At 43.4% G+C, this 14898-nt stretch overlaps 1 protein-coding gene and 1 non-coding gene across 5 annotated transcripts in view; both read right to left on the minus strand.

Annotated features, from left to right (window-relative positions):
* The window catches only part of MAP3K3 (mitogen-activated protein kinase kinase kinase 3), a 68652-nt gene that overhangs the window by 8249 nt on the left and 45505 nt on the right, over positions 1-14898 (minus strand). For 2 of the 4 annotated variants that reach the window (XM_036269733.1, XM_036269731.1), the window contains 2 exons: positions 5628-5761; positions 1679-1740 (listed from right to left, as the gene is read on the minus strand). In XM_036269733.1, the coding sequence (XP_036125626.1) occupies positions 1679-1740; positions 5628-5761 (196 nt within the window). Of the gene's footprint in view, positions 1-1666; positions 1741-5627; positions 5762-14898 lie in introns of all 4 variants that reach the window. The other 2 variants (XM_036269732.1, XM_036269730.1) reach the window with 1 other exon arrangement.
* On the minus strand, positions 392-497 carry LOC118635086. Its single transcript, XR_004960433.1, has one exon. It is a non-coding gene; the product is annotated as a U6 spliceosomal RNA (small nuclear RNA).

A 14898-nucleotide genomic window follows, 5' to 3' on the forward strand; every position in this document is an offset into this window, starting at 1 on the left:
AAGCAGATTTTAGCATACTTCCAAAGCAGCCCACCAGGGCAAAGGCAGGATATCCAGATGGACTCCTTTTTCTAACTTCCTCACATGCCATTATATGGTAGGAAGCAGAGTATAAGAGAAAGAATCCTTTTCTGGGCTCAGTCTCCTTTCTCTTTACTAGTCTGAGACCCAAATCTGACAGGACCCTGAATGATGAGCCCCTCCAATCCTACCCAACTCTACGCTGGCTGCACAGCACTTTTCTCTTTTTACCCTTTCCTTCCACCTTAGTAACAGGAGTTGCAAAAAAGTCCCTTGCCTAGGGCAGTAATAACTAGCAATACCACCAAGCCTTTTCCTTTCAGACTAATCACCACCATCCCAATTTGTTTTATTTATTTATTTATTTATTTAAAATAGGAAACGCTTCACGAAGTTGCATGTCATCCTTGCACGGGGCCATGCTAATCTTCTCTGTATAGTTCCAATTTTATTATATGTGCTACCAAAGTGAGCACCACCATCCCATTTTAGAGGTGGGGAAACTGAGGAACTGAGAGGTTATGGGACCTATCCGGAGCTACTCAATTAATGTTTGGTGGAGCTGGGGTCCATCTGGCTCTTGATCCCATGAAGGGAAGATGGAAACCCTATGCTCAAGTTGGGCCAGGCTTCAAGGAAATAAGTCCAGGTAACTGGGTTTCACTCCCAGGAAGAAGAAAACAAAGAAGGGAGGGACAAAGAAAAAAACCCAAGAATCAAGTGAGTAAATTCAGCTCTTTCCCAGCACCCACCTGAACAATTCCTTCCCTTGCGACTGCTAGACCCAGACCTTCTGCAATCCTGTTCTACTGCCCCCACCCCAATTCGCCCTCCCCTCTGGTTTGGCTTCAGATCTGTTAGGAAAGACATAGTACCAATTTGGTCATGGTCATAAGGTCAGTACCCACATGAACAATTAATCAGTGTCACAGAGAAAAAATAAATCTACAAACCTGCCCCATAGCTTCTGACCATAGCCCTAAGCCCAGCCAGATGAGATCAAACATTCTCTTGGACATAACAAGGTCAAGGTGAGAAACTGGCTGGATCAGTGCCAAAGCCATCTCTAAACATAACCCACTGATGGGCAAACCAGCTCCACAGAACCATTTGGCATGTAAAGGACAGCATTTGTTCCCTCCCAAAGTGCAAGAACAAGATTACACACCAAACAGGCAGTGTGATAAGCTAGGCAGTCTGGATATTTTGTTTTCTTTTTTTTATATCCCAGTTTCTTATTCCATCAGAAACACTTTTAAAAAGTGAACCCACAGATGATAATTCAATTTTGTTCCCCAAACATTGAAGGTCCATTCAGTCCAGATCACAGTAATGAGGCCAAGAGTACTAGAGCAGCATGTCTTATGTGGAGTGTCAAACATATAAAGTACTTGGAACAATAAAGCATTTAATACATGTGAATTGCTATTCTGGGCTGCTATTCCATTCATCTAATTATATAAACAACATTCTCATGGTGTTTGGAAAATTAAGGAGAGGGTTCTTTCCTATAAGTATGTTTTTACTATAGGCCTATAAGACCAGTGTCTAGATTAGAGACATAACAGTAACTAACTGTATTTCCTCAGCCTATCAGTTCCAAAACACCTATGTACTAACCCCCAAACCAGCCACAGTCCCATACCTGTCTGCTGACCTGTCCAAGGATTGGCAGCTTCCCGACAAAGAATTTTCGGCACTGTCCAGGGGATCCAGCATCTGCAAGATAAGTCATACAATAAAACTCCAGCCCAAGCTCAAATCCCCGAATACAGGTAAGTCAGGGATTTAAGGACCAGCCAAGGCCAGCAAATTATCCTTTTTGTCAAAATATGAAAATGCCCTTTCTCTGCCTATACAGTGAGAAAAATGATTAGGAAGATACCATTCTCCCCTGAAGTTCGAAAGGCAAGTATCCAGGAGGGAGAAAAATGCCTGGCTGACACCCCAAGGAGCTCTGCCAAGGAGAGCAAAGCCAATGCTGCTTCTCTTGTTGGCATTTTCTTGGCTCATGACTGCTTGAGCCTGGTGCTGGAGATGGTACTACCCTGTAGAAGCTTCCAGCGCATTTGGGTGGGACTATAATGCTTCTGTTTACATTCCATAATTTATAATTTACAAAGACAAGCATTGCCCTCACTTCACAGATGAGCCACTGCAGGTCTAGAAAGGTTAAGAGAATGGTCTAAGTCATAAAACATATTAGTGCGCAGCTGATACAGATTTAAAAATTTCCAGTTCCTGGTTCTCATGCAGAGGCAACAGATAGCTATGTAAGTTAAAATGTTTATCTGGCCCTTGGTCAAACGCAGTAACAAAAAACCTTTGGATTAGCTGTCTCCAATTAATCTCTCCTTCATTTTGTCCATGGGGAATGAAGGTATCTACTACTAGAGTATTCATTATCTCAGATCCAAAGCTAAACATGATATAGAGAAGAAGAGTATTGGAACTGTGAAAATTCACTAACAACTTTCATAAAATTAGTTTCTAACTCAAATGATCTCTTCCCATCTAATACTGGAGTTCATCTCACCCATAATTTCAAACACTTTAGGTCCTATTGTCATATATATATATTTTAATACTATCAGGACAAAATAATTTGCAAAGTAAAACTGCAAATCTTGACAAGAATATAGGAGTTTCCAAAGTGGATAAAACCAATATGGAAAGAACTGCTCACAACCCATCAAATGCATATTTGGCACAGTTGGAGCAGTTAATAGAAGAGAGAATGGGCAAGTATAACAACCTGACAGGTGTGATAAAGGAGCAGGAATAGCAAAGGTTCAAGAGAGGCCTTTGGAAAACCCACTGAATTCCATGAAGGCTTCTGTAAAAATGGACTCCCTTTATGACAGTGCTGAGTCAAAGGGGAAGTGAAAGAAGTTGTGTTGTGCTAGCAAAATTTTGTTAGAAAAATTAAGTCTCCCCCTAAATCAACATGAATCATGCTTCTTAAATTTCATTCTAAAATATAGCAAATAGCCCTGGCCGGTTTGGCCCAGCAGTTGGAGCATCGGCCCATGGATCAGAGTGTCCCGGGTTCGGTTCCGCTAGAGACATGTACCAAAAAAATAAATAAATACAATAAAATAAAAAATAGCCAAATAGACACAACTATTAGCTAAATCTGATTAAAGCAAAACCAAAATAAACTTATCTTAGTTTTAAGAAGGTCTCAATTGAATATTCTCTCGCTATATACTATGCTGTTTTGGTCTCTAAGTGCATTTATCTTTTTTTAAAAATAGGTTTTGTTGATTTTTAGAGAGAGAGGAAGGGAGAGACAGAAACATTGATGGGAGAGAGACACATTGATCGGCTGCCTCCTGCACGCCCCCTACTGGGGATCCAGCCTGAAACCCAGGCATGTGCCCTGACAGGGGAATCAAATCCGGACCTTTCAGCCTACGGGACATTGCTCAATCCATTGAGCCACACCGGCCAGGCTCTAAGTGCATTTATCTTGAATGGCTCAATTACCAGCAGCAATTCTCTGCTGGTAAAGAGGCAGGGCACTGGAGAATGACCTAGGCATTCCCTAGCCACATCCTTCGTTGGCCTCTTTCCAGAAGTCCTCACTAGGAGTCTAATACTCCCATGCCTTCAAGGGCCAGGAAGGTAATGTGTAGCAGTAAAAGGATCAGGGTGTAGGACAATGGGGAAGGATAGAGACCAAAAGCAATCAAACTCATTTGCAATCTCTGAGATTTTACACCCAAGTCACCCCTAGTACAGCTGATGTTCAGAAGTGCTCTGGTTAGAGAAAACAGGAAGGATGGTCAGTAAAATACTCAAGGGTATATGCAGCTAAAGGGACTCCAGGTCACTCTTCTAAACATAAATTTATCTGGAAGGCAGAAATACAGACGAGAAAAGAAGCAGTGTAAAGAACTTCTCATAGTCTATACAGTCTGAATAAAGTTGTATAGAGATTAGCTATTAAAGGGGAAAGAAAAGTTATAAAAATCAGGTTTAGAAGCAGGAAAAGTTACAAGAAGTAGTTTTTGGTAAAATCTCCCATGTGATGGTGCTGGCCCTTCTGTTGGATGGTTTAACCTTGAGAATTGTCCCTTTCCCAGACCAAAGCCTCAAAATTTATAACAGTGGATCTTTCTCTTTGTAATCAAAGCCAGCTCATTGAAAAGACTTCAGAATGAGGTCTGAACTCTCACTCTTACTGAGTTCACTAGGCCAAAATGTCATTTTCATCAAGTGAGCCACTAGTTAAAAAGCTACCCATTTTTTAAAACTCAATATACAATGAGATTCATTCAAATTGTTGCATATATCAGTGTTCTTTAAAAATCCCTGTCTAGTATTCTATTGTATGACTGTAATACAATTTGCTTATCCATTCTCTCTTTGATGAACATTTAGGTTGTTTCAAGTTCTTGACTTTTAATGAGTAAAGCTCTTACAAATACCCATATAGAAGTCTTAGTTCAAAAAAAAAAAAGCTAGCCATTAAAATGGGTTAGCCATTGTGGTGGACACACCACCAAGTGATCCCCCTTCCATGAGTCACAGCCTTGTATAATCCCCTCTATTCGAGTCTAGGTAGAACTTGGAAACTGTTTCTAGTTAACAGGCTATGGACAAGAGGATAGAATATTGGGATCTTCATTCCTGTGACTATGCTACATTTTATAAGACTCCATCTTTGCAGACTGGAGCAAGAGACTCTTCCTCTGGCCTTGAAGAAGCTGCCACATTGTGAGGGCCATGTGGCCATGTGGCAAGTTAGAGTGGTTCCTCGCCACCAGTAAGACACAGAGACCACAATGCTTTGATCATAGGGAACCAAATTCTGCCAACCATGTGAATTTGGAAGGGAACCCCAAGCTCTAGAAAGAAATGCAACCTGGTCAACACTTGATGGCAGCCTTGTGTGATCCTGAGCATTGAACCCAACTAAGTCATGACTGGATTCCTGACCCAAGGAAACTATAAAATAAATGTATGCTGGTGTAAGCCTCTAAGTTTGTAGCAATTTGTTATGTAATAATAGAAAACGAATATAGCTGCTTACCACCATAAAAGTTCACCCAAAGTAACCAATCCTACAGTGTAATCTGGATGTGGTATGCTCCTTACCTTTTACCAAAAAATAGTAAAATTAAAATACAGCTAATGAAAAACAAAATCTGTCAGTTTAGGATTGGTCACATGTCAAAACTCTGCTGAAATGACAGGCAGTTATAAGGAAGTAAACAAATAGCAGAGGTATTCTGCAAGGAGACCAGCAAGAGAACTACAAAAGAGAAAAAAATTTGTCAAATGCATATTCAGCACCCAAGGAGGTTAGGTAGTTTAGGTCCCATCTTTGGCACAAATTGATATTTGGCCCCTAGAAAGGAATAATTCGTATTTGGGCAGGACTGGTTTACAAAAGAGCTATTAGATGGGGCTCAAGTCCCTTAGCTCTGCACCATGCCCACTGAAAACCCCCTGATTTTTTGTTGTTGTTGTTAATCCTCACCCAAGGATACTTTTCTCATTGATTTCTAGATAGAGTGGAAGGGAGGGAGGGAGAGGAGAAACCCCAATTTAAGCTGGTCTGATGCACTCCAAGGCACCCCCCACCCGCCTGTACTCACACATTGCTCGCTGGTCTCTGGAATGAACTCCCCCTCACTGTTGATGCTGGTGTAGGATCCTTGCCGGGCAATTCGCTGCTGCCGTTCAGGCACGTATCCAGGGGGAGGTGAGCTTCGGCCAGGGTTCTGGGAGCCTAGATCACAGAAATAAGACCTTTGACACCAGCCCAGGACCTGCAGCCTCAGAGGAGCACACATACAGCCAGCTCAGGCCAAGTGTCTCTTACAGAGGCTGGTGGAGAGCCAGTTACAGCTCTTTGAACATCCTGGAAAGGAGTGTCAAGGTTTAAGTAAATTTCTTGAGCCAGTTGGCTCCTCCCCCTAATCCAAGAACCCCAGAAAAGGAAGAAAAATACTTATAGAAAAGTCAAAGAATGGTGGGGAGGGTTGCTCTTTGAAAGACAGTCTCTAAGGAGTTTAGACTATTATTTTCAATATCCTTCAAGACTCCTTCGTTCTTCCACGTGAAGACGCACATCCAGTTGTACAGAAGACATTTTAATAAACGCCATCAAGAACACTTCCAATCTCTTATTGGGGGCATCAACCCAGCCTCTCTAAGGACCACTGATAATTAGGTTTCTTGGGTGGGAAGGCTAACTTGGGACTCTCGGTAACCTGGCCTTCTCACCTGACTCCAGAGCAGAGGTCAGACACAAAACTGCTCTGAAAACAGACATAGATATTTGCTGGATTTCCAGTCTCAACATCTCACTCAGAGTAGAGGCTACAATTCTGAGGTACTTAAGCCATGCCTTCCAAATGATTTCAAACAGCTCATGGAAGAAAGAGTCTGTTTGTCCAAATTTTCTAAGCCCTAACTGACAGCTCGAGCCTCTAAGCAGAAACTGTCACTGCTCTGAATATAAATTTAGGAATATTGTCCCATGAACTACAGAGCAATGAAATCAGCCAAGACACTTTTTTCTTTTCTCTTTTACACTGTTACCTGTCATTTAACCCTCAAAATACCCCTGCAATGGAGGTGCATTATCATCCACATTGAACAAAAGGGGAAGCCCCAGCCCAAAGCCAGAGTGATTTAATGGTGGGGCTGCAGCTGGACAACAGTCTTTGTGATTCCCAGTGCAATTTAGCCAATGCAATGTTGAGAACATTATTTCTAAAATGCAGGCATGCTGCTTAATATAATGGTGGAAGGCAAAACTTCTCCCTGTCTAGGCCATGCACTCCCCATGAACCATCCAAACAAAGGATGGGGATCCCCACCCATGGGGAAATATGACAGCTTTTCTGCCAGGAGCAGAAAGGAGGCTAATTTGGGGATTTTGTGACAGCACGAGGAAAACATAGTGCCATGTTTCATGCAGCTCAAATCCAGAGCTATTCTGTCCATGGTCACTTGTAAGTCAGAGGCTAGGGATGCGAGATGCCATCAGGCCAACAGAGGGCTCTGAGGCAATGATAAGATGGAGGTAAGGGAAGTGTGGACCAAAAATAAGAAATCTACTCCACTTTTCAGGGGCCCAAATGTCAAAGACCCATGTAGCTGGCCATTTCCTTTGGTACTATAGCACAAAATTCTAGTGCAACCAAGAAAAAAGGATGAGTTTTTTTTTTCCTTAAAGCCCTACCATACCCCCAAATACGGAGCACTATTTAATACTTGGCTTACAGACATTAGCCTAGTGCCCGCTTCCATTTCTGGCTTTGGATAACATTTTAGTAGCCCACGCATTCTATGGGAAATCAATCCATATATTGGCAACATTTGTCAGCAGAAGAAGAAACCTAGAGCAAGGTGTAGTGAGAAAAGCCCAAACTCGGAAATTAGACGAACAGTGGTTCAAATCAGACTTTGCCACTCAGCTGAATAATTTAAAGTCTTGCCAAAATATCCTCACTTCCAAAAATGGGGAGAACTATCTACCTCATAAACTTTTTTGGAAGTGATAAATGTGGTGACACAGGTACATCGACATGGTAGGAACCCAGTAGAATCCCATTAGTTTCCTTCACATTCTGTGGCAGATATAATGAGTTAGACTCAGGATCCACTTCACCCTTCTAGCATGCCTTCCTGTGTGCTTCAGAAGTCAAGCAGCTAAAAGCTATTATTTCTAAGACGCCCCTGTAGGTTCAGCCAATCAGATGCACTTGTGTGAGATTTAGATGGCTTCCTGCTGCTGTTCCTGCTGTTTCTGGGCACCACACAGAAGCCTTGGTTTTCTGCTGCAGCATTAGAAGAGGCCCCACACTTGGTCTCCAGTTTTCCTGATATCAAGACACAGGTGCAGGCATCCCCATGTGGACCAGAGCAGAGTGGCACTGTGCTTCCAGATCTGTTGGCTTCCTGATTATAGAAGAGAGAGGAGCTCTGTGGTATGTCTGTTTCTCACTCTCCCAATGATCCTATAAGCCAGAAGTGCACTAAATCTCTTCTTGCTGAAACTAGTTAGAATAGATTCTGTTCTGTGCAACTGAACTCTGGTCAATAAAATCTGGAGTGTCCTAGAACAAACAAACAAAAAATGTCTATTGTAAGGGACTGATCAGAGAGAAAAAAAACAACAACTCTTATTTGTTGATGAGATTGCAGACATTGGTTCCAACTATCACAGACAGAATGAACTGCCCTCAATCTGTTACCTGGAGTATCTAGGGTGAGACCTCCCAGGGATAAAATATCCATGGCCACCTCTGATACCCATTTTCTCCACCATCAGCTGCCAGTAAACTCTTCCCTGGTTTTGCAGGTGAGATGGGACTAGCTCACATGAAACCAGCACTACAGACCCAGGAGGGGCTGGGGGAAAATAGCAAAGGTTTTCTGAGCTTTTATTTCCAGCCAGATACTTTCACTTTTTCCAATACACATTGCTGCCTGCAGAGAGCCAGCCTTGCTATCTGATGGGCAATGCGCCAGGAGCTATTGTGCACAGGCCCACAGCTTGGGGCAGGAAAGGGAAGTCTCCCCAAACCAATGGCTATCAGAGGAAGCGAATGGAAAAACCAGGAGTTGGCAGAACTGCTCTAGAGCATTTTCAGTTTTGTTTTTATCTTCATTTCAGAAACTGGGAGCCAATGAGATGCACAACAGGAGTCAAGAACAAGTGAGACAGGGACCTGAACAAAACAGGATTCTGAACTCTAAGACTCACCAATGCTCAACATATTTACCAGCAGGAACAGCAGTGAGCCAGAGCAGAAATCACAGTGCTATGTGAGACAGCCCATTCTAGGTCTCAGAAGAGAAGCACAGCAGGAATGGCAGGTTCTCTGGGACACCCTTCCCTGGCTCTCATCTCATCAGGCCTTTTGTACCAAGGGGCCCCATTCCAGCACCAGCTGAAGCAAAAGAGCAGAGTAGTAGTCCTGTGTTCAGAGTGGCCCATAGCTTTTCATGGAGAAAGCCAGGGGGTTTCTGCCAGTGGTCCGCATTCCTCCCACGGCATACTAGCTCTCAGCTAGACTCCTTAACCTGGAGCAACACAGTTGAAACAAAACTTGCACCATAGGATATGGCTGATGCTTTTGCTCTTTACTCTGACTCAAAGCTGAAAGACAGGCTCTCAGATTCTAGCCCTTCTCATAGGAGTCTCCTGGCAGGAAGCTGATGCAGTCAGGAAGTTGCCTCCGGAGGGAGTTTTAGGGCTTTGGGTCAGTGTTAATGTGCAGGTCATTGCAAGTACAAAGAGATAGCTTTTTTTTTTTGGCCATCAACTATTTTCTCTAAACCCTATTCTCTCTTGGGGGGCAGATAGGATGGGGGAAGAATCAAATCAATTTTTATTCCTCAATGGAAAATTTCAACCAATATTTCCCAATATGCTCACACTGGACCAGGCTGTGCAGAACCGAGCTTCTCAACATTTTCATTCCATAAGACCCTGAGAAGAGCCTATGTGTTTCAACTTTCAAAATTCCCTTTTTATTTCGAAGTTGCTATACCACTAAACAGTTTCTGGTCTCATCTAGTATCACAGAATAATTTATAACAAGGAGAAAAACCTGTAGAAGTGAAGGAAGCTGACCATTTTGTTTCCCAGTGTACGGTCACTACCTCTGCCGTCATGGTTTCCACTCATACACATCTGTACTGGGAATGGAGGTTTGTACTGCGTACAGCTCTTTAACTCATTATTGCCTGAGTGTCACCCTATACAAGTCACCCTATTCTTTCAACATACCTTTCTTTCCTGTCTGAATTTTTCCTCTCCTCTCCTCTCCTCTCACAGGAAGAGGGGTCCTCTCCTCCTTGCCAAGGCAGTATAAGCCCTCTTCCTGGACTCCCCAATTCCTCCCTAGCAGGAGTCAGCTCCCCCCTGGTCCCCTCTCACCACCTTCAATCTTCTTTCCAGCTGTCTTTGCGCCTCCCTGCATAGACCTGCTCAGATCTCTAGCCTAAAAATATCCTGAGCTTATTTCTGCCACTTTCTTAAGCCACTACCCCCATCCCTTTTTTTCTTTCATGGCCAAACTCCTTCAAAGAAGTGACTGCCTTCACTGTCTCATCAGCTACCCATTCTTTAGGGGTTGCAACCTGGCTTGCCTCACCGTGGGAGGCAATGGCAAGATAAGGAGCAAGATGGAGCAAAAACAGAGGCCTAGGCACTTGAGATGCATTAGACCAAACGGGAGTCAAAATTTGACAGAAACAAGTCCTTGAGTTAAGTCCTGGCTAGCTACATGGCTTTATGGAAGAAATGGTGCTTGAGCTCAGCTTCAAAAGTGGGTATAATTTCTACAGGCAACAATATGAGGAAGAGCATCTTCAGGTACATAGGGAAATTCTATCTGCTTTGTCTGGGGACTCTCTTTTGGGTTAACTCATTACCTAGTAGTTTTTAGTTGTTTGGGGGATGGGGGTGGAGCAGTTGGCTTGTTTTTATGTTTTGGCATGAACTAGTTTAACACACTAACTGCCTTGAAAAAACTGGAACTCAAGGTATATATATATATTATGATGTCAAAAACAAAAGTTGAACATGATACCTGGTTTCAAATATTTGAAAAACTGTCATGAAATATGTTATTTGTGTTATCTATGTTGCTCAAGAAAGCAGTACCCGAGTCAATGGGTAAAGTGAGAGAAGGCTCTTCAATTCAAAATAAGGAAGAACCACCCTGGCCGGTGTGGCTCAGTTGGTTGGGCATTGTCCCGTGCACCTAAAGGTTGCTGGGGGGGCTCAATCCTCAGATTCCCATTGTGGGGTTGTGCAGGAGGCAGTCAATTGATGTTTTGGTCTCACATCAATGTTTCTCTCTAAAAATTAATTTTTTTAAATCCTCACCCGAGGACATTTTTCAATATTTTGTTCACACAGAGTGAGATGGGGAGAAAGAGAGAGAAACATCGATATGAAAGGGACACATCGAGTGGTTGCCACCTGCATGACCCAACCAGGGCCAGGGACAAACTGCAACCGAGGTACGTGCCCTTAGCAGGAACCAAACCCGGGTCTCTCCAGACCGAAGGCCAAAGCTCCAACTGCTGAGCCAAACTGGCCAGGGCTAAAAATCAATTTTTTAAAAATCTTAAAAAAAAAAAAAAGGAAGAACTGCAAATAAGTAGAGCTAAAATTGGAATGGGCTACCTTGTACTTCCCCATCACTGAAAATGTTGCAATGGGATCTGAATGACTTGCATGTTTAGTCTCTCACTAAATACTCACAGGTATGTTAGTGTTGGTGGGGAAGAATGGCAAAGAACCTCTCCTTCTATTGGTGGGGGGCTGACTCACTAAGGCTTATCCTTTGATCACATCTCTCCATTTCTACTGCTAGAACTTCCACTCCCTCATGCTTTGATTCTGACTCCTCCCCTCTTGCTTCCTTCTACTTCCAAAAGGCCTTACCCTGTACCAGCATAGCAAGCACTCGACATTTGTGGATGAAAATGACAAGTTTATATTTCATACCTTTGGTCTGTCCGTCCCAATCTGGCAGGAACCATGTAAAGCCTCCTCCCCAACCTCTCCTACTTCTCTGGTCACTCCTTTCCTGTGACCTTTACAGACTCATCTTCCTCTAATTGGCCACTGAGGGTCTGTACTAGGCACTCTTCTCTTCTCATTCTACAGTCTGTTTAGGCACTCTCTTCTGGGTCCATGGCTTCAATTTAACAATTTCCAATTTTTTTCCTACCCCCGATTTTCTCCCCTATGAGCTAGAGACCTATCTAACATATCAAAAGGGTATTTGATATCTCCTCTTGGCTGTTTCAAAGGCACCTCCAATTCAACCTGTCTAAAACATCAAGTCTGCCCCTTCTCAGAACCCTAAACAAGGCCCTCTTTTGGAGTTCCTATCAGGCTGAAAGGCAGTGCCATTTATACACATCCATAAAGCAGTAACTTATCTCCTGCTCTCTCAACACCTGCAAATTCAATCCAATATCATAGTGGCACTTAAACCTTTTGGTCTTAGAACCCCTTTTACACTTTAAAAATTGAAGACACTAAAGAGCTTTTATTTATGTGGGTTATATCAACTGATAGTCACTATATTAGAAATTAAAGCTCAGAATTTTTTAAAAAGATTTTTTAGCCCTGGGCAGTTTTGCTCAGCGGTTAGAGCGTTGGCCTGCGGTCCAGAGAAACGCGGGTTCAGTTCCTGCTAAGGGCACGTACCTCAGTTGCAGTTTGTGCCCAGCCCTGGTTGGGTCGTGCGGGTGGCAACCACTCAGTGTGTCCCTTTTTTTTTTAATCCTCACCCAAGGACATTTTTCCATTTTTGTGCAGATAGAGTGGGAGGGAGAGAGAGGAAAAGAGAGAGAGAGAGAGAGAGAGAAACATCGACATGAAAGGGACACATCGAGTGGCTGCCACCCGCACGACCAACCAGGGCCAGGGACAAACTGCTACCAAGGTACATGCCCTTAGCAGGACCAAACCCAGGCCTCTCTGGACTGCAGGCCAACGCTCTAACCGCTGAGCCAAACTGGCCAGGGCTCGATGTGTCTCTTTCACATCAATGTTTCTCTCTCTCTCTCCTTCCCACTCTATCTGAACAACAACAACAAAAATAGAAAAATGTCCTCAGATGAGGATTAAAAAAAAAACAGATTTTTAAATTGATTTTGAGAGAGAGAAGAAAGGAGAGGAAGAGAGAGAAACATCTGTGCGAGAGCGAAAGATCAATTGGCTGCCTCCTGCACGGCCCCCACCGGGGATCAAGCCCACAACATGGGCACACGACCCGACCAGGATTTGAACTGGCAAACCCTAGTGCACAGAACTACGCCCAGTAAACTGAGCCATACAGGCCAGGGCAAAGCTCAGAAATATTTAAAATACAATACTCAGGCACACATTCCATTAGCCATCAGAGCAATGGCATTGCCTCAGGCATGTAACCTCCAAAAAACTCATGAGAGAACGAGTGAAAGGGCAAATCATTTCTTAGTTTTTATTTTGAAGCCAGTTTTGACCTCACAGACCTCCTAAAAGGACCTCAGGGACCATTCCAAAGTCCCCAGATCACACTTTGAGAACCAATGAAATGCCATGTTCTGTCTATTTTACCTTCTAAATGTCTCAAATCCACCTGCTCCTTCTTCTCTCCATGACTGTCAGTAACTTAATTCAAGCTTCTGCCTTCTTTCACCTGGACCACTGCATTAGCCTAATATGGTTCCCTTAGATCCATTCTTGCCCTACTCTAATCTGTTCTCTACACTATAGCTAGAGCAATCTTTTAAAAATCTGAGTATGTCATGTCACCCATTCCTCTTCACTTAAAAACCCTAAAATGAATTTCACTGCTTTCAATATAAGGATCAAAATCTTCATCACAATTCGCAAGGCTGACTCCCTCCTCAGTCTCAGCCTGTCCCCATCCCCTTCCTCTGGTTCTCAGCTCTCCAGTGCTCAGGACTTCCTTCTGTTTCTCAAACACACCATACTCCCTCTGCCATCAGGCTTTCCCTGCCTGGAACTCTTTCCTGTATCTCTTCTGCATAACTCTCATTCATGCGCTGAATTATAGCCTAAAGCTTTCCTGGTCCCCAAATCAGGCCACATCCCTCTGTTATACATGCTCACAGCACCATACACCTTTAGTCATAGCCTATAATTATACATTAGTCACAGCATGACAAATAAATGTTTGTCTTCCCACAGGTGTGTAAGGGCCACAGGGACAGGAGCTATGTCTTTTTTGATTCTCTTGTTTCTGGCAAACAGATACTTTGGTAATTATTTCTTGAATGAATAAAAATGCAGCCTGATGGGGAGATAAGATAAAAAGACAATGTGATAAGCATTATAATGGAGATGGGTATAAAGGGTCAACATTTTCAGCGGCTTCCCACTGCCTACCAAACAAGCCCTAGTGCTGTCAAGGCTCCTCAGAAAGTGGTCCAGGTATCCTTTCTCACCTCTATTTGTCCTCCAAATACATCAGCCAATCTAAAGGGTAAGTTAGAGTTCCATAGGCAAATAGTTGAAAAGCCCTCTCCCCTCATCACTGCCTATGGAAATCTTCCATAATCTCTAAAGATCCAGCTCAAATAGCTCCTCTCCAGAATGCATTTCCCAGGTCATTCCAGTTAGAAATAATCTCTGCCATTTCTCAGCTCTACAAAAAGACTGGCAGGCTCTGCCCACTGCTCTCATCACATCTACCACTCCAAACCACCCGAGGTTCTTGGATCTCACCACCTTCTTCTGTGATCATGCCTGGCAAGTGCTCTTTCCTGTGTTTGGAAAATCTGTCTCTACTTTAAGCTCAGTAAATCTTCCTTTGTGTTTCAGCTCTGGTGTTCCTTCTTCTGCAAAAGCTGTTCTCCAAAGTCCTGGGCAGAGCTGGTTATGGCCTGCCTCCCCTGTGCTCCCACACCACCTTTGGCCTTCCATGTACCTCCACTGTAGCATTTGCCCCAATGGCTGGTATATAATGCTTGCTAAATGAAGGAATCCAGGATCTATCTATTGGGAGGCTATATTGCTCACTTTTCAGATAAACTACCTCATAGAAATCTTATTCTTCATCATTCTCAGACAAGGAATTTCATATATGACTCCCTACAACAATGGCCCAGTATTTAGCCCCTGCTTCCACATACAAATCACAGGCAATTGCTTAGGAAAAGGAGGCCCAATCACTGCCCCATGTCAATCCTCACTGCTTGCTCCACAAATAAACAAGGCTGCCCTCCCAGTCTCTCAATCTCTAGAGCCAGAGATGCTCTGGATAGTTTCCTTACTGGTGTGATGGCTCTCTCTCCTCAACCAGCTGACTGAAAATACAACCACCAATTATCAACGATGTTAGAGAAATATGAAACTCATACACAGACTTTCAGCTT

Source organism: Molossus molossus, unplaced genomic scaffold, assembly GCF_014108415.1.
Source record: "Molossus molossus isolate mMolMol1 unplaced genomic scaffold, mMolMol1.p scaffold_m16_p_19, whole genome shotgun sequence".
NCBI lineage: Eukaryota > Metazoa > Chordata > Mammalia > Chiroptera > Molossidae > Molossus > Molossus molossus.